This window comes from Artibeus jamaicensis, unplaced genomic scaffold (assembly GCF_021234435.1).
Source record: "Artibeus jamaicensis isolate MK-2021 breed Jamaican fruit bat unplaced genomic scaffold, CSHL_Jam_final contig_793, whole genome shotgun sequence".
Lineage (NCBI taxonomy): Eukaryota > Metazoa > Chordata > Mammalia > Chiroptera > Phyllostomidae > Artibeus > Artibeus jamaicensis.
The window spans coordinates 8,537,360-8,558,466 of NW_026521975.1; the positions used below are offsets into that span (position 1 = coordinate 8,537,360).

At 50.7% G+C, this 21,107-nt stretch overlaps 1 protein-coding gene across 1 annotated transcript in view; it reads left to right on the forward strand.

Annotated features, from left to right (window-relative positions):
* The window catches only part of NUP210 (nucleoporin 210), a 118,906-nt gene that overhangs the window by 55,377 nt on the left and 42,422 nt on the right, over positions 1 to 21,107 (forward strand). The window contains exons 15-20 of the mRNA XM_037167396.2: positions 6,227 to 6,448; positions 8,145 to 8,318; positions 18,009 to 18,201; positions 18,725 to 18,831; positions 20,754 to 20,858; positions 20,944 to 21,045. Of these exons, the coding sequence (XP_037023291.2) occupies positions 6,227 to 6,448; positions 8,145 to 8,318; positions 18,009 to 18,201; positions 18,725 to 18,831; positions 20,754 to 20,858; positions 20,944 to 21,045 (903 nt within the window). The remainder of the gene's footprint in view (positions 1 to 6,226; positions 6,449 to 8,144; positions 8,319 to 18,008; positions 18,202 to 18,724; positions 18,832 to 20,753; positions 20,859 to 20,943; positions 21,046 to 21,107) is intronic.

The following is a 21,107-nucleotide window of genomic DNA, read 5'->3' on the forward strand; positions in this document are numbered from 1 at the left end:
TCCCAGTCAGGGCACATGCCTGGGTTGTGGGCCTAGTCCCTGATTGGGGGTGTGGAAGAGGTGAGCAAATGTTTCTCTTGCACATCAATGTTTCTCTTCCTCTATTTCTCCCTCCCTCTCTGTCTCTCTAAAAATAAGTGAATAAAATCTTTAAAAAATTAAAGTGAATAAGTAGGTGAAGTGTGTTTAGAGTTAACCAACCAGGATTGAAACCAAGGTCTCCTAACCCCCAGACCTAAAATAGCAGATACTTCTAGATGTTTATTAGGAAGACTGGCCCATCCCTACTCCTCTTACTCCATTCATCCATTTATTTAACAAATATATGAATACTCTGTACCAGTCCATGCTCTTAACCTGAGAAATACCACATTGAAAAAAAAAAACCCCACAGAAATCCTTGTCCTCATCAATTGACATTATAATAGAGACAGAGGTAGCGACAGACGGTGAATAAAACAAGTAAGTAATGTATTTTTGTATATGTGTGTCATGGAAAAGTCAAGCGTGAAAGGATGGTAGAGAGCCTGGGGGAAGGGAGGGTGGCATCTTAAGTGTAGGAGGTCAGACTCTTCTCACTGATCAGGGTACCAGATGAGGTGAGAGGGCTCAGAGAACAGCGTTGAAGAGAACTGATATTCCTGAGATAGCAGTGGTCATTCTTGAAGAAGCCCTGCCACAGCCTTCCACGAAGTGGGATGTTTGGCCAGGACCCTTCAAAGAGGTTCTGTAGGGCCCTCCATGAGTGCTTCTCCAGATGACCGGAAAGTCTGATTATCGGGGTATTTGTCTGGAACATCAGAGGCCAGCAGCAGAGCTCACTGTCCCAGTGTGGGATTAAAGGTGAAGATACGGTACCCCAATCAGCGTGGCTTCCTGACTAGACGATATAGAAGAATATGGGTCTCTTCTCCTTTTATTTTTCTTATGCCTTCATATAAGCTAAGAAAGGTAACAAAACTCAAATAACAGTGGTTTAACCAATAGAGAATTTATTTCTCTTTCACACAAGAGCTCTCACACAGGGCTAGTGTGGCAGCTCCATGATCATTAGGGACTCCAGGTTTCTGTCTTTTGACTTCATCATCCTACTATATGGCTTTCATCTTCAAGGTTGCTTCATAGTCTAAAATGGCTATTGATGCTCCAGCCATCGTATCTGCATTCCACATAGCCAAAATGGGAAAGAGCTCACTTCTCAGCTGAGTTAGTTTCCTGTAGTAGCCTTGGCATAAGTTTAAAACAGCAGTTTCCACCTGTATCTCACAGGCCCTAACTTAATCTGTTGGTCACACCCAGGGAAGTATTTTACCTGGGCTCTATACTACTATGATAAAATTGGGATTCTTTCTCTAAGGAAGAGAGGAGTGTGAAAACTGGGAAGGCAGAAAATAGCCATTGCTATAACCTGTGTTTGCTGGTCCATCCGTCAGGTTACTTTGCAGATAGTTGTAGGGTACTTTGTTGGTACAGGCCCAGGCTGGGGAGACAGATATCTAGGGAGAAATCATACACTCTGTGCCTTGGGAGGCTGTCAGTGTATAGGGCAGACAGACACTCATAGTTGCAGTGAGCATAGTAGAGATAATGAAGGGTCCCTGGGAGGACAGGGCACCAATAAACACAGAAATGGAAGGAGGAGAAGGAGACCGGAAGCGTGGCTGGTGGGGGCACTAGAAGTAGTATGGTGTATCTTGGGATGAGATTTGAGGCTGCGGTGGGTCAGAACAAGGAGGTTTTTGAAATCTGCTTAGGACCTGGATATTCTCATCTTGTAGTGGGCAGCTGGTGAAGGTCTGGGAATGGGCATATGCTGGAAACACAATGTAAGGACTCTTTCCATCCACAGAAGAAGCTCCTGTCCAGATCTCATGAGTAATACTCAGCCCTTTTCTCCTGCCCATGACTTACATGTTATCTTCTCTCTCTGGATCATGGAGGGACTCATGCTTGCCAGTGACCTCATTCCCCCCATAGTTAACATCCCAATTATTCGTTAGCCCTTGTCTGTTGCAGGATATTAGAGCGCCTTGTCCCACCTGCAAGTTACTTTCTGGAAGCCCCTAAGTGCCTGGATCTGGAGAGGCCACCAGGCTCCTTCGTTCTGGCAATGTCAGCATACTGAATGGGTTGACCCTGGAGTCTCTGGGCCAAGCAGGTATGCTGAGGCCTTAACCTCCTACCACCCTGCCCCTTGCCTTCTGTCTCTTGGTTCTAGACCGAGTGTGAGGAGCTCTGTAAAGAGGCACAATTCCATCTCCTGGAAACACCTACTGCCAGTGCTAAGGAACTGTTGATGAACAGACCCGTCCTCCTGCTTTGCAAGCCAGGGAATGGATGCCCAGCAAGGAGACCATGTCTGAGCCAAAGAGGCACTCTCCTGTCTGGCTTTGCCTGTTTGGGTAGTTGCACTCTAATGCCCACTGAGGAGCCTGTGCGATTGATGAGTGTCCCTCATTAGTGATGTTGGTTATTGATCTATCTCCCTGGCATATGAGAAGGGAATAACATGGTAAGGTGATCATCCCTAGTTCTCCAGTTGTTTATTATGGGACATATGGTGCTTTTGTACAACCTTTCCCTTTAGGGTGCATGAAAAACATCCTTTGGTGAGGTTTACCATGACCTCCTATACCCAGAGCTGGGTTTTGCTGGTTGTGGCATTGAGACATGGGCAGGACGGGGCACCTGAAGTGAGATAGACCTGTGCCCACCAGGGCAGGTCTGAAGTGAGACCTGAGTTGGGCTGGAAGACAAACAGTCCAATTGAAATATGGGCAAAGGACACTTCCAAGGAGGACACAGAGGGCCCAGAGACATGCGAAAGGATGCTCAGCATCACTAGCCATCAGAGAGATTCAACTTAAAACCACAATGAGATACCACTCTACACCAGTCAGAATGGCCATCATAAACAAATCAACAAACAAGTGCTGGAGAAGATGTGGAGAAAAGGGAACCCTAGCGCACTGTTGGTGGGATTGCAGACTGGTGCAGCCACTGTGGAAAACAGTATGGAATTTCCTCAGAAAACTAAAAATGGAACTGCCTTTTGACCCGGCAATTCCACTGCTGGGATTATACCCTAAGAATCCTGAAACACCAGTTCAAAGGAACCTGTGCATCCCAATATTCATAGAAGCACAATTTACAATAGCCAAGTGCTGGAAGCTATGTAAATGCCCATCAGTAAATGAGTAGACAAAAAACTGTGCTACATGTACACGATGGAATTCTACACATCAGAAAGAAAGGAGGAGAACATCAACAAAACAAGCAAGCAAGCAAAACAGCACCAGAGACATTGAAATTAAGAGGAAACTGACAGTGACCAGACCGGGTGTTGAGAGGAACAGGACAGAAGGGGAAGGGTAAAGACGAGGAAGATTTATAAAGGACCCATGGACAGAAACAACATTGGGGCAGGGAGGTAGGTAGGGCAGGTGAGAGTAATGGGGGGAAGTGGGGACAACTCCAATTGAACAACAATTTTAAAAAAGGATTTTTTAAAAGAGAGGATGAAGGGAGAGAGAGGGAGAGAGAGAAACATCAGTGTAGGAGAGAAACATCAATTGCCTCCCAGATGTATCCTGACCAGGGATACAAACCACAGCCTAGGTATGTGCCATGACGGGGAATCAAACCCACAGCCTTTTGGTGTATGGGACAATGCTCCAACTAACTGACCCACCTGACCTGGGTAAAAAGGGCCTTTGATACTTTCAAAACCTGGGTGTGTAGCAAGGTAGAGTTGGGGTGGATGTCAGTGAGGGCAATGCAGGCCTCTTGGAATTGTGAGCGTTACACACCTGTGCGTGTGTGCACGGAGGGGTACATGGAGAGTTGATGGCTGGTGGCAAATTCAGAAGTGTTCATATTGCAAGAAGTAGGTCAAAAGGACAGAATTCACATGGAAAACAATGTCCTTTTTTGCTAAGGGTTTAGTGTAAGTACCCAGCCAAGGGAACCTGTGCCCATTGGCCTCAGCGGACCATCACCTCAGCCCCTGCCCCAGCCCGTTCTTGATGTGTGCATCTAAAGCTGTCACTCAGGTGAGAGTTCATTTCCATCTTCAAGTGGCATCTGTTTGGGGCTTTGCTGTGCGTCCAGAACTGTGGTGACAGCTGAGTGATTACCAGCCTGTACCTGTAATGACTCCAGGCTGTTGGCAGATTTGGATACTGCCCCCACAGGTGTGAGGACATGGGTAGAGTTGAGAGAAGTCAGAGGCTCTGTGTGGGTCGGCACACACCTCAGACCTGGCGGGCAATGCAGAGACAGGCTGACACACTGCAGTGGAAGGCACGCGTGTTGGACCAAAGGGGATTAATTTTGAAAAAAAGCACATCCTTATTTATAGACCCACCAGCAAACTTTTGGGTTTTTGCTGATCAGATGGCTAATAATATCACATTGTAGTTGTAAGTTCTTGTCTAAATTAAAATATTTTAATTTTTTAAATTAAAATATCTTAATTTTTTCTCTATGGCAGCAGTCCCCAATCTTTTTGGCACCAGGGACCTGTTTTGCGGGGAGGGGGTAGACAGAGGAGGAGCTCATGCGAGCGAAGCGTCACTGGGTCACCCACCGCTCACCTCCTGCTGTGTGGCCAGGTTCCTGACAGGCCACGGACTGGCACTGGTCTGGGTCTTGGGGACCCTGCTCTACAGTGTTTCATTTTTTGTGTAGTTGAGATCATTCTGTGGATACAGAAGAAGAAGATACATCCTCCCTACTGTTATTGAGCAAGTCCTGATTAGGAGACAAATACCAAACAAATAATTTCCTCCCAGTGTGATTGAGCCACAATCTTCCTGGAAGGTTGCAGGTTGGTTACCTGGTGAGAGAGGAAGTGAGGGCTTGCAGGAAGGTGTGATCAGGGGCCAGGACAACCTGGGGACAGACTAGTCTGGAGGTAGGACTAGGGAGAGATGAGGCCAGGGACCGGGAGACCCCAAATCCCAGGCTAACATGCTGACTCAGCCTTCCCTCCTGGGGGAGCCGGCACTGTGGAATCATTTAATGCAGGGGGGCTATTGTCTATGCTTTAGGAAGGGACACTGGTAGCTCTTGGAGAGTAGAGTGGAGTGACTAACAGGGAAGTGGGTTCACAAGTCATAACTTGGTGGCAACCTCTTTGGGACCCTCTGGGGTGGGAGATCAGCGCAGCCATGACAGGGAGTCAGGGAGCAGGGCCCTCAGGGGCTCCATTATTCTCTGCGCCCAGCCGTGTCTGTAAAGGGGGGTGCCCTCCAATGGAGCAAACCACATCTTCCTGCAGGTGCTGTTCCTCTCCGTGCTGTGGGGTGAGGAGGACGTTCTGTCCCACGGACCCCAAGCACTGCCACCGTCCACATGGGAACCCCTGGGGCCTCAGTACAGTGGTCATCCGAGGCTGGGAGAACAGATGAGAACTTTGTGTAAAAAAATATTTAATTCTTCCTTTTTTATTGGGTATTTTCAGGGCTTAATATTCACTCGTTTACTTAATAAATAATTATTGAGCACCTCCTCCATGCCAGGCACTATTCTAAATGCTGGGAATGAAACAAGTGAAGAGGCTTGTTCCCCAAAACTCGTGTATCCATTGTAGAAAGTCAGGGTAATGGAGTGGAGTAAAAAGTTAGGGAAACAAACCACCAGTAACAATGACATCGAGGACACGCAGTCTGTGTCTCCCTTGATCATCAGGTGTATTTCTTTTTAGGCTTGTGTATGCTTTTTAAAACAACGTGGTTGGGATCAAACTGTTCAGTCAGTTGTGTACCCAGCTCTTGGTAAATACTGCCTTAGAGACCCACACAGGCCTTGTGCATTACACAGCCCCACGCTGGGGATGGTAGACTAGCTGGTAATTGGCTGTAATAGATGACAGCGTGGGGACCATCTCTGTACACGAACTTGTTTCTCTCCTTCCTGTTCTGTCCTCAGGTTAGATTCCAGATGCAGAGTCCTGTTTCGGGGTCTGTGGGTATTTTCAAGGCTTTTACTGGACCGTTTTACAAAGGAAGCAGATCAATGTATGCCCCCCTCCCTCCGGCAGCATATCAGAGAGGAGGACAGAATTCTGCCCAGAGCACTTTGCGCCCGTAGCCCTGGGAGCACTGCCGATGAGCCCCAGGAATAGCAGCCTGTGTGACCTGTACGGGCGCAGGCCCAGGTCTCCAGTGGGTGCCACGTGGCTCCCAGAGGAAGGTGCTGACTCTTCTCTTTTTTGCTCCCACAGGCTGTGGACCCCTCCTCTGTTGCCTTGGTGACCCTCGGCTCCTCAAAAGAGATGCTGTTCGAAGGAGGTCCCAGGCCCTGGGTCCTCGAGCCATCCAAGTTCTTTCGAAACGTCACCTCTGAGGACACACACAGCATAAGTCTGGCTCTCTTTGGGCCCCCTGCCTCCCGTAATTATCAGCAGCACTGGATCCTGGTGACCTGCCAAGCCCTGGGCGAACAGGTGAGAAGGCAGCTACCCCCCGCAGACCCATCTTGCCCAGAGAGAGGAGTGCAAAGTCCCCCCTCTCGAGGACCCCTTGACTACCCTGCTGTACTCCCAGCATCATTTTATTTAATCCTTGAAGTAACCCTGAGACATAGCTGCTGCCACTATACTCACTTCATAGACAAACGGCTTGTCAGTGAGGTGGAATGACTTAGTGAACACAGCAGGCCAAGCGGGGCGTGGCAGTTGGGACACACCTGCACCCCATTCCACACCTGCTGGCTTTGACAGAGCTAGTTTGCCCTGGCTCCCTTTCAACACCCTGGCGACCTGTTCTCTCTCCAGGCGTCAGCACTGCGCACCACCAGGGCAGGAGTGAGCCAAGATTAGGGCACATAGTCAGATGCCTCCAGAGCAGGCAGGTCTTGTAAAAAGTGAAGTCTCAGGGCCGGTGTGGCAGATCTTTTGGTGTTTCAGGATAAGTTGGGAATGCCAATATTTTCTCTATAAAATCTCTTAATTTTTATTTCTTTAATCCTGAAAACCAAGAAATGAGGAGACTAGCTAGACTGAACACCCTCGGGGCTGGGATCGCCTGGATCAAGGGGCAGCTTGCAGTTCAGGCCGCTGCGCCTAGAGGTCCCGGGTCTCGGGGCCCTGCACTCACCGGGCTCGCAGTGTGGCCGCACCGCCGCACCCTCAGGGTGCCGGAAAGCCGGAAGGCAGGAAGCAAGTGGGAGGCCAGCGTAAATCAGAAGAAGAGCGAGCCCATTTCTTTGGAGAAGTGAAGAGTATCCTTGTGTGTTTCGTAGGGCAGAGAATGTCAGTTGATGTTAAAACACACAGACACTTGCATCTCCAGGTGCCCTTGTGAGGTCGGCCACACTGACACTGCCTGGGTGTGAGCAGAAGACGTGCACAGTGAAAGGTCCCACTTCCCACTGGCTTTGTTTTAAAAAAGAATAAGAAAAATAAGTAGGTAATAATAAATAACATGACAAGAATAAATATACTCAAGAACTACGTTGGAGAAGCTTCTTATCCCTGGCGTGGTCATCTGCCCACCCTCTCCCCCCACCCCGCCCCAGGGCTGTCAGAGTCGGACCCTCCGTACCACTCCCACTGCCCTGGGCTGTGTATTACTTCCTTGGCTTGTCAGGCTGGAGGCAGAAGCCCTGCATGTCAGTGTGGAAAGTGCCCTTTGTCCCGCCTCGAGGTTAGGAAGGGTGAGGGGCTTCTAGATCAGACCATTGCTTCCTACAGAAAGTATGTGTCAGTGAGGGGCCGGGGTGCTTCCTTTTCTCACCCATTTCACAGGTTTCAGTCTGTTAGCAGACATTCTCTCATACCGCACCTCACTGTGATGAAGGTTTTCAAGTCAGTATGGACCCTTCATTTAAACCCCCACAAACTTAGGAATTTGCTCATGCAGCGGTGGGGTTTTCACAGGACGCTGGGAAGCCACATGGTACTACCAATCCACCTCCTCCCTGGAGCAGGGAGCAAGCGGGGGTTCTGGCTGATGTCTGTAGAGGGCACCAGGGGCTCCCGTCTCCCAGCACGTGTCACTGGACCTTTGTGACCCCCATGCGACGTAGATGTCATCATCATTTCCGTTCTGCAGAAAGCAAACTGCCCCATGGAGCTGGGTGGGGCGGCAAGGTGCACAGTAGAGCACTGCTCCTTCTCACAGCTCCTTTTACCCCACCAGGTCATTGCCCTCACGGTGGGGAACAAGCCCAGCATCACCAACCCCTTCCCTGCGCTGGAGCCTGCCGTGGTGAAATTTGTGTGTGCCTCACCCTCCAGGATCACCCTGATGCCTGTCTACGCCAGCCCCCAGCTGGGCCTGTCGTGCCCGCTGCTGCAGCAGAACAAACAAGTGGTGAGTGACCTCTGCTCAATGACGGTACGGTGATGGCTCGGTGCACGCCACCTGGATCTCTACACTCAGCCAGCCCTGCACGGTGGGTGCTTTTATCTAAGTTTTACATATGGGTGGTCCCGAGACCTGGAGAAATGACAGGGTTCAGGAGTCCCAGCTGCTAGTGGAAGCACCAGGTGAAAGTAGAGCCTCTGACCCTGGACTGAGCTCTCTGTCTCTGCACAGCACTTGGCAGTTTGTAAAAAACCTTTCTTTTTTACTGTGTCTCAAGGATGTTAAGGTTGAGGGGGTCATTGCTGGTGAGCAATGTGTGTGTGGTCAGAGTGGGAACTGCCAAAGACAGGTGACAAGCTGTAGTATTCTCCACGGGTCTGAGAGACTCAGGGACAGTGCTTCAAACATGAATGTCAGGAGAGAGAAGAAAGTCACTTGGGGGTTACTCTGACAGCAAGGATGTAAGGTGAAATGCACAGGTCTGGTCCTTTTGGGGTTGTGGCCAACCAACCCCCTACCTCTAAGGCACTCAGAGACCAGGTAAGCGAACATGGTGGAAGTCCCCCTGTTCAGGTCCAGGTGTATGAGCATGCTGCAGCCAGCACCAGCCCCTTCTCAGAGGTGGAGAGTGGGCTTCTTTTCCATCATTCCTTTGACATTTATTTGTTTGTTGAGCATCTCTTCTGTGCCAGGCACAGTTCTAGGTTCTGTAATACAGAGTAAGCGGGACCTGTGAGGCACCTGCCCCACAGAGGTAATGAGAGACAAGATGGATCAGAGGGTGGGCAGTACTGTGGAGGATGTGAAACAGAGTGAGGGACAGCTACCAGTGGAAGCGACTTCAGATGTGGCTCAGAAAGGCCTCGGAGCAGAGGATACACACCCCTTCAGGCCCCTCGGCTGAGAAGAGCTGAGGTCAGGGTGCCCTGGGCAGGTAGAACAGCAAGTGCAAAGACCCAGAGGCCAGACAAGGTTCTCTGTGCCCCTGTGCCCAGACAGCAATCAGAAAAGTCATTTGCTGTGGCAGACCCTGTCCAGCAGAGTCTGCCTGTTGTGGCTGACGACAAGAATGAATGCACAGGTGACAACAATCCTGTGGGGGAAAAGGCAGCGGCACAACTACTCTCTCAAGGGGAGAGTGTCTGTGGTACCTCGGCCACTCCCTCAAGAGGGGAGCGCCTTGACCCTTGCCTAGACAGGCTTTTATTGTTTTCCTGGGGTCTTACATCAGAGATTTATCATATAGAATATTATTGTCTACATTTTAGGTACAATCAAGAAAATGAAAATAACATGCAGAGGGGAATGGCAATGAACTGATTAGCTCTGTCCTTGGGAAAACTCATACAGGCTTTGGATATTATCTTGAAAATAGACAATACACATTTGTTGGGTATTGGAGTTTTAGCAAGAGCAAGCCATAACAATCTGTATGCATTTTCTAGGCCTGATTCCCATGGGAAAACTCAGTTTGAAAGTCTGGCTCCTGCCCACCACTTTGCTTCTGTAGCTTTTCCATACAGAGCTGAGTCACATTTGTCAGACTAAAATAAACCGGTCCCCTACAATTTGTGCCAAGAATTTTGACCTCTGTGCCTCCTTGCTGGTCACCAGATCCATCTGTGAGACCAGGGTCCTCGCACCCCTTCCCAGGTTTGCCCGCGGGACCCAGGGATGGGCAGGGTCCCAGAGGCAGAACAGATGTGGCTGACTCCAAGCTCAGTGGCCTCAGAAGCTGCTGCTGCTCTCAGCCCCCGCTCTGTGTCCAGCTGAACTCTGCCTTAGCGGCATCAGGGTGGGGCTCTCTTGGCTTTCTGCAGTCATCCAGAAAACAGTGTGGATCTTCTTCATGCCTTCGGGGACCTCTCTGCAGCTCTTTATATCAGCAGCCTCGCCCTGCACTGGCAGTCTTCAGGATTTGGGAGTTGGCTTGCTACTGGGGGCAGGTCAGGGTGGCTTTATAGCTGGTCAAAGTGAATCTCTTCAAAGCTCCGGGGAAGGCACCAGCCTCCCGTGTCTGGGACTTGTGAACGGTTCTGCCGTCTGACATGTGACTCAGCCTCCATGTATGCTGCACATTTAGTTCAACTTTTCATCCCACTGTCTGGCAGTCAATGGGTGGGCTTCTGCCTTCTCTTGGACGTTACTGCCTACTCAGCCCTGAGACAAATGGGTGTGTGAGCTCCTCCGCTGTTCCTCACACTGGTCCTGTAAGTGTTGGTGCCTTGACGGCATCAGGTAAAAGTGGGGATTTTCTGTGCTCAGCCTCAGAGCACTCTCCTACCTACTCCTGCAAGGACTGGGCAAGGAATATCCCACGTCTGCGCCCTCTGGATAAGTGGGAAGAATGGGCCTCAGAGCCCTGAGAAGCCAGCATTGACCCCCAGCCCAGGTCAGGCCAGGGTGTTTGTGGCATGGAGTGGATGGCCATCTTTTCTAACTGAAATTGTGTGTTCGGGAAAAGACATTTTTATTTCCCCGACTTTGATGACTACTGAGGTGAATACCCTGAAAGTTTTACATTTTAAATCACTCTTATGTATTTAGTAAATTATCCTTTGATGAAAGAAGAAAATTCCATTAATTCTAGACTCCGGGAAAACCTGGCCTGCTGGGTCCACTGTGTGAGTCTGAGCGCTCGGGGCCAAGCAGTGCCCTCTATGTGGGTTCGCCTGGTCTCAGTGATCGTGGGGCGACAGTGGCTTCCTAGCGTTGCAGTAGGAGAACAATATGACTAGACCTAAGGTGTTCGGAGTGGTAACTGTTTCAGCCCTGCCTACGACATCCCACGTACTCGGAGGAAGAGCCCTGTCTCCTGTGACCTGCAGGGCTGAGTCCTCCCCATCACTCTTTCTCTGTCACCCACTTCATCCTTGCCTGGAAGCCCTGTCACCCGTGAGCATGCGGGAACAGCCCTGCTGGGGTCTCTGACTTGCCATTCCCTTTGGTTTGAATTCTCTCCCCTCCCAGCCTCATGCCTTCCCCTTTTGCCTCCTTGGGTCCTTTATTCAAATGTTACCTCCTCGGCAGGGCCTTCATAGGCCTTTAGACCTTATCTAAAGCTTCACCGCCCCCCCCATCATTTCATGTTATAACCAGGTAGCCTGGGGTTTGGCCACTTGTCATCATGCACATGCATAACAAGATTTGTGTGGAGGGAAACAGATTTTAATTAACAGGGTACCCATTTTAAGGGGGCTGGGAGCATTGCTGCTCTGAGCTGGACTCATCCATAGAGCACAGAAAACCAGCCAGCCCCGGGAAGATTAAGTTCCAAAACCATGCCCACAAGTCCCCCATTATTGCTTATCTGCAGCCCGGCATTGTTACTCAGTCTCACTGGTACTAAAGTTGCCATAACCTCGCAGCAACTATCTGGTCACAGTCTGCTCTGGGCATCATAGGAATCCATGGGTGCTGTTCCTTCCCTTCAAGGTGCTAGAGTGACCAAAAACTGGGAGTCCCCTGCGCCCCCCCCCCCCACGAAGAAGTGACACTCCTCTTCACTGGTTTGGGTCTCTCCTGTGGCCCGCAGAGCCCAGGCTGGCAGCAGGAACAGCAGTAGCGGCCGCAGCAGCAGCTCCACTGGTGGCCAGCACTGGAGGAGCTCCTGTGGGCTGCTGGGCTCTGGGTGGGAGGTGGCTTCCCATGTAGGGATGCAGCATGGGGCTAACCTGCCAGCTGTGGCGCCCAGGGTCCACTTGCTTCGATCTTTCCTCCTTTGTTTCTGCTGCCCTGGCTGTACTCTAGGCCGGCCCTGTAGTGCTGGGGTAGGGGCACTGGCAACCTCTGGGAACCTGAGCTTCTGCTGGCCAACCAGACCAGTGAGGAGAGAGGGCTGCAAAGAAGTGTGTGGTGTTTTTGCACTCTCCTTTCTGGGAGACTCCCAGACACCACCCCCAGACTCCCCTGTATGGCCTACCTGTGCATTTGCCCTGGTTGCTGGGGCAGCGTAGCTGGGTTGGCTGCCACAGTGCAGCTGCCACTCACTTGCAGTCCTTGGCATTTCCCAAAACTCCTCTCCCATTTCTGGGTGGGGTGTGGACCCTTATTACAATATTCCTGTTCCCTTCTCCTCCCTACCCCTAAGCACTGAATGTCATTGAATGCTGTAAAATGTACACATTTCCTTTCTTCTCTGTGAACATCTGTGAGCGAGCCCAGCTCAGGAGCTCAGTGAATGTGATGGGTGAATAAGTGTGGAGAAGGGCTCACTGCTTCTGTCCCTGTTGTCGTCTGCCCATGACTCTTGATAGTGTAGGTGCTGGAGAAGCCAAGTGGAGACTCTGCTAAGGAAAGGGGCAGGGGGATGGTGCCGACCCAGAGAGCAAGTGCCCTTCAGAGGACAGCCTCCCACTCAGCTCCAGCCCATTCAACCCTGGACTGGCCAAACCTCATTTTCAAAACAAAACCAATCAGATTAAGTACAGCTTCCTGCCTTTAAACATCAGCTTCTCACCTAGGGAGCGGGTGGAGTCTGACTGTCCATAGTCTGTACCCTCTGGGTCTACACAGGGTTGTCTCTCTTGACTGAAAGATGCTGGCCAGGCAGTGGAGCACAGCTCTGCATTGGCTTGTATGTGTCATAGACCTTGCTCACAGGAAGTGATGGACTTTGAGCATGGACTTGCCATGTGATCAGTCCTGGGGCTCTGGAGCTGAGAGCCAATTAGACATGGTTCCTGTGACTTATGGTATCATTAGGGAACCTTGAGAAAGTTATATCCTTGCCATGCCTCCTGGGTGCAGTATCAATTTAATTATTTTACACCTCTCCAAAGTTAGAGGCTGCCCAAGACACATTTGCAGAGTAAATTATTGGCAAGGCCAGATGCCGGAATGGAGCTGACCAAAAACAGTTGGAGTGACGGAGTGGAACCACACTCTGGCCTGTCCCTGGGACTTTGAGCAGATCGTGCCATGTTCAGGTCACTGCAGTTGAGTACCAGTCACATAACAAGGAGACTAATTAGCCATCTGAGCCTGACTTTTGTACCAGGAAGAGGCTGTACATTGTCAGGTGAGGCCTGTGGGCTTTAAATTCAGGCAAGCAGAGTTCTACCCCTAAGCCTGTGTAACCTTGGGCCACTTACTAATGTCTCTGAGCCTCAGCCCCCCCCCCCATCTGTAAAATAGGGATTATATTGTTGCCTAAAATGGCCATTGGGAGGATCTAGTAAGCTTGTGAGTATACTCGACACGCAGTAATAATGTCCTTCCTTGGGAGAGCAGGAAGAAGGGAACAGCAGTCATGTTTCACCCAGGGTTGCATCTAGGGAAAGGAATAGGGCACCCGGAACATGCCTCTGTCATAGTTCCCGACTTGCATATACTTAAGAAATCCTTTGCATTCTCAGGTAGTTGTGCTGAGTGGCATTTACAGTTTGCAGCATGGTTTTTGGCTTAGTGTACTCTGGGGCCAAGAGAGCTAGGATTGGTTGAGGAGCCATGCCGGGGGAGGTGGTTGTCCGGGGGCTGCATCAGTCAGGGCAGAGGTGAGGCTGCAGTGACAAGCAGCCCCAAGTCCCAGTGGCCTCACATCACACAGGTTTACTTCTGCTCACACTGCCTTTGCATCCAGGTGAGCTGGGGGACCCTGCTGTGTGTATTGTGATCTTCCTCCCCACACTTAAATGTGAGCATTGCCAAGTTGAACATGGCCAGGTGGGACTGTGCTGACAAGGAGAGCATAGCAGATTCTGTTCTGGCTACTAAAGCTCTGCATCCTGGAATTGTCTCATGACACTTGTCACATTTCACTAGCAAAGTAAATGGCATGGTCACTCCTAACCACATAGGCCAAAGAAATACAGTCTTTCCTTCTGAACCTGTGCCTGAAAGTGCACTGGACACATTAGTGGCCATCGCTGAGAACTGACATGTTTCCCTGTGGCAGATCCTGGCCAGCAGGACCTGTGTATGTTGTGGCTACTTGTGAACAAATACACACAGACAGCAGAAGTCCTGTGGAGAAAAAGGGACAGCATGGCCACTCTCTGAGAAAGACAGAGAGAGAGAGAGAGCCGGCAACCTCAGTCCCTGCCTGGACAGGCTTTTATTGCTTCTCTGGGTACATTACATGGAAGGTAGTCCTCATTTACTATGCACAGGTTCACTGCAGGGGACTACCTTTTACAGATAACAAAGGAAAGAATGTTGCTAATTACTTCAGAGAGAAGGATGTTGCAGACCAAGAGGAAAGGTGGTTGATCCGGGCACATTCCCTACTTGGGAGGTTTAGCACAGTCTTTAGGAAGTTGCAGAAGGCACTTTCTGCATCAATTCTGGGTGAGGGAGTTTTAGCAAAAGCAAGTCTCATAGCAGTCTAGGTATAATGCAAGCCTGATTCCCCACGGGAAAACCTCTCCTTGGGCGTGGCCCTGTGTGCCACATGCACCCCACCGGTTTTCCACATGAGGGCTGAGCTACATTTCCATGCCATGTGAAGTGGTTCCCTACATTTCCCTATTTATGCATTAATGACAGTAATCCAGGCCCTTTAAAGTGATCTCACATGACCCTTTTTATATTTTTTAAATATATTTTATTGATTATGTTGTTACAGTTGTCCCATTCCCCCCGTCATTCCCCTCTGCCCTGTACACCCTCTCCCACCCAAATTCCCCCCCTTTAGTTCATGTCTATGTATCTTAAGTTCTTTAGCATTTACATTTCCCATACTATTCTTGCCTGCCCCCTATTTTCTACGTATTCTCTGTACCTTCTCCCCACCTTACTCCTCCCACTCCCCTGTTGCTAACCCTCCATGTGATCTCCATTTCTATGGTTCTGCCCCTGATCTAGCTGTCCTCTTAGTTTGCTTTTGTTTTAGGTGTGGTTCTTAATAACTGTGAGTTTGCTGTCATTTTATTATACATGTTTTTTATCTTCCTTTTCTTAGATAAGTCCCTTTAACATTTCATATAATAAGGGCTTAGTGATGATAAACTCCTTTATTTTGACCTTATCTGCAAAGCACTTTATTGGCTCTTCCATTTTAAATGAAAGCTTTGCTGGATAGAGCAATCTTGGATGTAGGTCCTTGTCTTTCATGACTTGGCATACTTCTTTCCAGCCCCTTCTTGCCCATAAGGTGTCTTTTGAGAAATCAGCTGACAGTTTGATGGGAACTCCTTTGTAGGTAACGGTCTCCTTATCTCTTGCTGCTTCTAGGATTCTCTCTTTTATTTTAATCTTGGCTAATGTGATTATGATGTGCCTTGGTGTGTGCTTCCTTGGGTAACTTCTTTGGGACTCTCTGAGTTTTATGGACTTCTTGGAAGACTATTTGCCAGATTGAGGAAGTTCTCCTTTATTATTTGTTCATATAACTTTTCCACTCATGACTGTTCCTCTTCTCCTTCTGGTACCCCTATAATTCGAATGTTGGAACATTTAAAGATGTCCTGGAGGTTCCTAAGCCTCTCTTCATTTTTTTGAATTCTTGTTTCTTTATTCTTTTCTGTTTGGTTGTTTCTTTCTTCCTTCTGGTCCACTCCATTGATTTGAGTCCCAGTTTTCTTCCCATCACTATTGGTTCCCAGTGCACTTCCCTTCATTTCACTTAATGTAGTTTTCATTTGTTCATCTAATTTGCAAACAAATTCAACCAATTCTGTGAGCATCCTGATCACCAGTGTTTTGAACTGTGCCTGTGATAGGTTGGGTATCTCTTGGTTGCTTAATTGTATTATTTCTGGATCTTTGATCTGTTCTTTTTGGCCTTTTTTTTTTTTTTTGTCTTGATGTGTGTGTTACGTAGTGAGGGACAGAGCCTTAGGTGTTCACCAGGGTAGGGCAACCCAGTCACTGGGTTGTGATGCTGTATGTGAGGGTGGGGTCCAACAGGGAACAATGGTGCTTGCTCCATTCTCTGTGGGACCTCAGTCCCTTCTGCCGCTTCCCCCAAGCAAACCAGGCCTTTCTGATGCTCATTCCCATGTGGGTGGGCTTGTGTGCATTCTAGGACCCTGTGAGTCCCTTCAGAGAACTCTCCTGTGAGGCTGGGAGTCTCCCCCTGCACCTCAACCCCCACAGGTATTTTCAGTCAGTGTTTTGAGGCTTTATTTTCCAGCTCTAGGACCCTGGGTTGCGCAGTCTGTCTTGCTCCCCAGTTATCTGCGGGTGAATGTAGGACCGCTGCCCAGTCAGACAGCCACCTTGTACTTGGTGCCCCACTTCTCAGTCGCCGCCTCGCTGGGCCTTCCCATTGCCACCCCACATCTGGGGTCTGCCAGCTGCTGCCTGGGCGCCCAGGGTCTGCCTGGTGCCGTCTTGCGTGCCCGGAGTGCCTTGCGCACCCGGAGTGCCTTGCACACCCAGTTTCACTGCTTCCTGTGCCGCAACCCCTCTCCACTGGGCTGCCCAACTCCGCCCTGCCTACCGGTCTGGCTGAATGTGTCTATTTCAGCTCCTTGGCTGTCTGACTTCCATACAGATCAATTTTCTGTCAGTTATCGTTGTTGTGTGTTTTTTTTTCAGATTTTATTTATTGACTTTTAGAGGGAAAGGGAAGGAGAGAGGGAGAGAAATATTAACGTATGGTTGCCTTCCCTGCTGGGAACTGGCCTGCAACCCAGGCATGTGCCCTGAGTGGGAATCGAACCGCGATTCTTTGGTTTGCAGGCCCACGCTCTATCCACTTAGCTACACCAGCCAGGGTAGTTCTAGTTGTTTTTTGTTTTTAAATTTTTGTTGTCCTTATTTTTGTTGCTTGCTTGGGTGGAAAGAGGCGGAACTGCGGCTCAAGTCCAAGCTGTGGGACCCAGATGTCTAGGCGCTTAGGGTTCCTGCTTTGCTGCTCACCCCACCTGCCCCCATGTTCTTTGGTCAGGGAGAGAAAGGGATGAGCCAGCTTCTGGTGGGGGCAGGAGGTGAGGCAGCATGGGTTCCAAGGTACAGGTTTCTCAGGGATGGAGAGGTGAGGGTAGGCGATAGAGTTCAGGGTTTGAAACTGAATCCTATAGGTGTGCCACTTGGCCGCTGAGTTGCCTTTAAATGTTCCTTCCCTTCCGTGGGACCCTGTTTTCTTGCCCTTAATATGTAGATGACAGCTCTTAACATCCCCGGGACATATCGGGAGCAAAGAGCTTTGCAAGAGCCTTGCAAACTCAGTGGCTCTGGGACAGTTTCAGGGTTGGAAATGGCATTCCTTTTAAACCACCAGGGGACATATCCTGGAGGTGTGTGTGGGGCAGAGAGAAAGTTTTGAAAGGGATTTGGAAAGGTGAGGGCTGAGGGGAAGGACAGCAGCCTGGCTGGGGTGGGGAGTCCAGGACAGACAGAGTCACCCAACTTTGGCCCTGTTGACATTTTGGATCAGATTCTTTAGTCTTGTGGTGTTGTCCTGTGCACTATAAGGTATTCAGCAGCACTCTTGACTTCCACCCACTAAAAAAGTGCTTTTAGACATTGTCAAAGCCCTTTGCCCCCATTGAAGACAGTGCACTAGCATAAGAGGCCAAGTTGGACAGGGCTATGGGCACCCTGATTGCCAGGCAGTACTGATGGTTGGTTAGTGGCTCACCCCAAGCTGCTCACCAACACCTTCATGAGCCCATAAGGCAGCCAGCCAGATTCAGGGTACATCATGTAGTCACAAGTGGCCATGCCAGTATGGTCCTCAGTGCTCACTCTGAACATTGTACTGACTATGGCCTGGGCACGGCCACAGCTCCTGACCTTGGTTTCCTGCAGGTCCCAGTCTCCAGCCACCGCAACCCCCTCCTGGACCTGGTTGTCTATGACCAGCAGGGCCGCAGATTCAACAACTTCAGCTCTCTGAGCATCCAGTGGGAATCTACGAGACCACTGCTGGCCAGCATCGAGCTTGATCTGCCCATGCAGCTGGTGCTCCAAGATGACGGCAATGGCCAGAAGAAGCTGCACGGTAAGCTGGGGTGGCGAGCCCACTGGCCCAGGACAGGAGGGCAGAGCAGTGAAACCCTACGGATGAGATGTGTCCTGAGGGGTGCTGGAGGCTGTTGGGAGCTGTTGTCTGAGACTCCCTTTATCTAGGACGAAAACTTAGGGAGCGTGTAAACTCACTAGTGTTCTTTAATCCTGTGACATTCTGTTTCAAAGATGGGGAAACAGGCTCAGGGCACATCAGAGGTGACCCACAAGTCCCAGGTTGTGTAGCATGTCATCCTGCCTCTAGAGCTGTGCTCTCCGTGCTACCGTCACGGACCCCACAGCCAGGGGTTAAGCCCATCTTCTCCAAAGCATCTTAAGCTGCTTCGTGGAACCTTGCTCAGGGCCTGTTAACCCTTATGGTACATACAGTTTCAATAAACAGCTATTTTAGGACTGCAGAAGGTTTAAAACTACAAATCAGAGGGGGGAGGGGGTGTTTCAGAGGCAGTAATGGTGCAAAAAAAAAATGACACAGGTTTCCCTCTTCCTGGACTCAGGTTTGCAGGCCATTTCAGTTCACAAGGCATCCGGAACCACAGCCATCTCTGCTACCGTGACTGGCTATCAGCAGTCCCACCTCCGAGCAGCCAGCGTGAAGCAGCCGGTATCTCTCAGGGCACACTGGTGGTCGGGGATCGTCCTGCTCTGCCCGCATTCTCCCCGTGTCCCAGTGTCCTGAGCCACCTCGCTGGGCTGCAGCCCCCAGTTCCTGAACTACCCTCATTCCTGAACTGGGTGTGGTGGGCTCACCTGAACTGGTGATCCTCCTCGCTGGCCTCCTGCGTCCAGGCTCCCCCACCCCACAGGCCTTGCACTCAGGTGACTTGGAGGGATCCAGTGCCACCTTTTGGCTCTAGCACACAGCTTTGGGGGCCCTCAGACCTTCTGGCTGAAGCTGTCTTCATTCTCAGGCAGGGCTTGTTTACCCAGACTCTTGTCCTTGATGGACCTGGCTTACCCAACCTGGCACACCCAGGTGGTTTAGGCTGTCAAGCCTTTGAATCCCCAGTTCCCGCTGCTTGGATGCCATTCCCTCCCTCCTTTTACTCTTCTCTAGCAGGTGGCTTCCTGTTCTTTTAGTTCCATCCACAATATGAGCCCTCGTGTGGAAAGTTCCCTGAACGTAGGGCACAGAGCAGCTGTTTTTGCCCCAGGGCCCAGAGCCCCTCGTGCTCCCTGCTCTCATGGTGCAGATCCCTCCCCGCCCAACACACACGTATACACCGTTGCCACCATCTGCATGTACATGTGGCCCACCTACTAGACGACACCTCTACAGAGCAGCATCTCAGGGGGCCCAGGCAGAGGTGCTGCCAGTGAGTGGCAGATGGGTTCCCCCAGAACGGCGCTGCCTGGGTAACACCCACCCCTTCGTGGAAGAGGGGTGGCAGTCAACTCAGATTTTAAGCAGAGTGGAGTGGAGGCAGCAGATAATGACTATAAAGAGAATGTGGGGTCCGACTCCAAGAGACTCTAAATACCAGGATGAGGAGCTTGCATTGTCTCCTGGGTAGTGGGGAGCAGGGGACACTTTTGAAGAGGGTGTGACCCTAGTGAGAGCAGCACTAGGAGGCTGGCCTGGAGGCAAGGAGCCCTGAGGAGCACACCAGTGTCTGTCGCTGATGGCTTAGCTCCTCAGTCATCCACTAGCACCAGGGATTCCTTGGCTGGTGGTGGCTTCATGTACCTCCTTGCTGGGGAGGTACATGAAGAGCTCTTTTTTCAAGAGCTCTCTGCTCTCGCACTCTTTGCCCTATGGGCTTTTCATAGTTTATTGACATCATTCATACCTTCACTTCCTGAGTCTCTGCTCACCTGAGAGGCACACCTGAGAATTCTTCTCTCTCTAGTACCTGTCACGGCCCCTTCAGCCTCCACCACACTCACATCTCCGTCGCCCCTTTACTTTTTCTCTTTAGTCCTTGTGTTAGAATACATCTCCCTGAAGAAAGCTACTGTCCCTCTAGTGCCCAACACAGTGCCTAGCACATGATAGGTGTTCAAGTGTGTGAACGTATGGGCAGGTTGGAGCTGAGTCTGGTCCAGCAGCCTCCCTGGAAGGACATGTGGCAGGAAACGAAGATACTTACATATGCACATGGCCTAACGGGTGAGGGCTGAGCTTGCTCTCTTGTGCGTGTAACCTGAGGACACCTGCCTAGTACCACCCATGCTTAGGCTGGTCAAGCACCTGTCCCTGGCACGTGGGACTGCAGCTGGTCATCTACTGTGTGCCCCTGCTCTCCAGGTGTGTGTGTGCACTGCCCCCTACATGGATCCTGGCAGGTAGGATGGGGCACTTGCCTTAGCAGGATTATGAGATGCCTCAAAGAAACACGGCCTCTCAGCTGGGCTCCTACATGGGTTCACTGGGGCTTGTGTCCCAGACATAACAAGTGGCCTGTGGCGACACCAGGACCTGGGGCCTCTGTCCCGCTCTTCCCAGGGGGTAGGAGATAGGCCTGTGGGCTGCGCAGAGTTGGCCTGTTGCCTCCTGGATCTGATGGTTCTGGCCTTGCCCTTCAGCACGACCCGCTTGTGCCTGTGTCGGCCTCCATAGAACTCATCCTGGTAGAGGACGTGAGGGTGAGTCCGGAAGAGATGACCATCTACAACTACCCTGGGATACAGGTACAGCCCTTCCCTGCCACCTTGCTGCCTGGACGTGGCCCATTGCGTTGGCAGTTCTGGCCTCCTAGCCTGACCCTCCTTGCAGGCGGAGCTGCACATCAGAGAAGGTTCTGGCTACTTCTTCCTCAACACCAGCACCACAGACATTGTCAAGGTGGCCTACCAGGAGGCCAGGGGCAGTGCCATGGTGAGTGTGGGCTCTCGTCTCCACGGTCCGGGTGGCTGTGGGTTCATGATTGATTTAAAAGC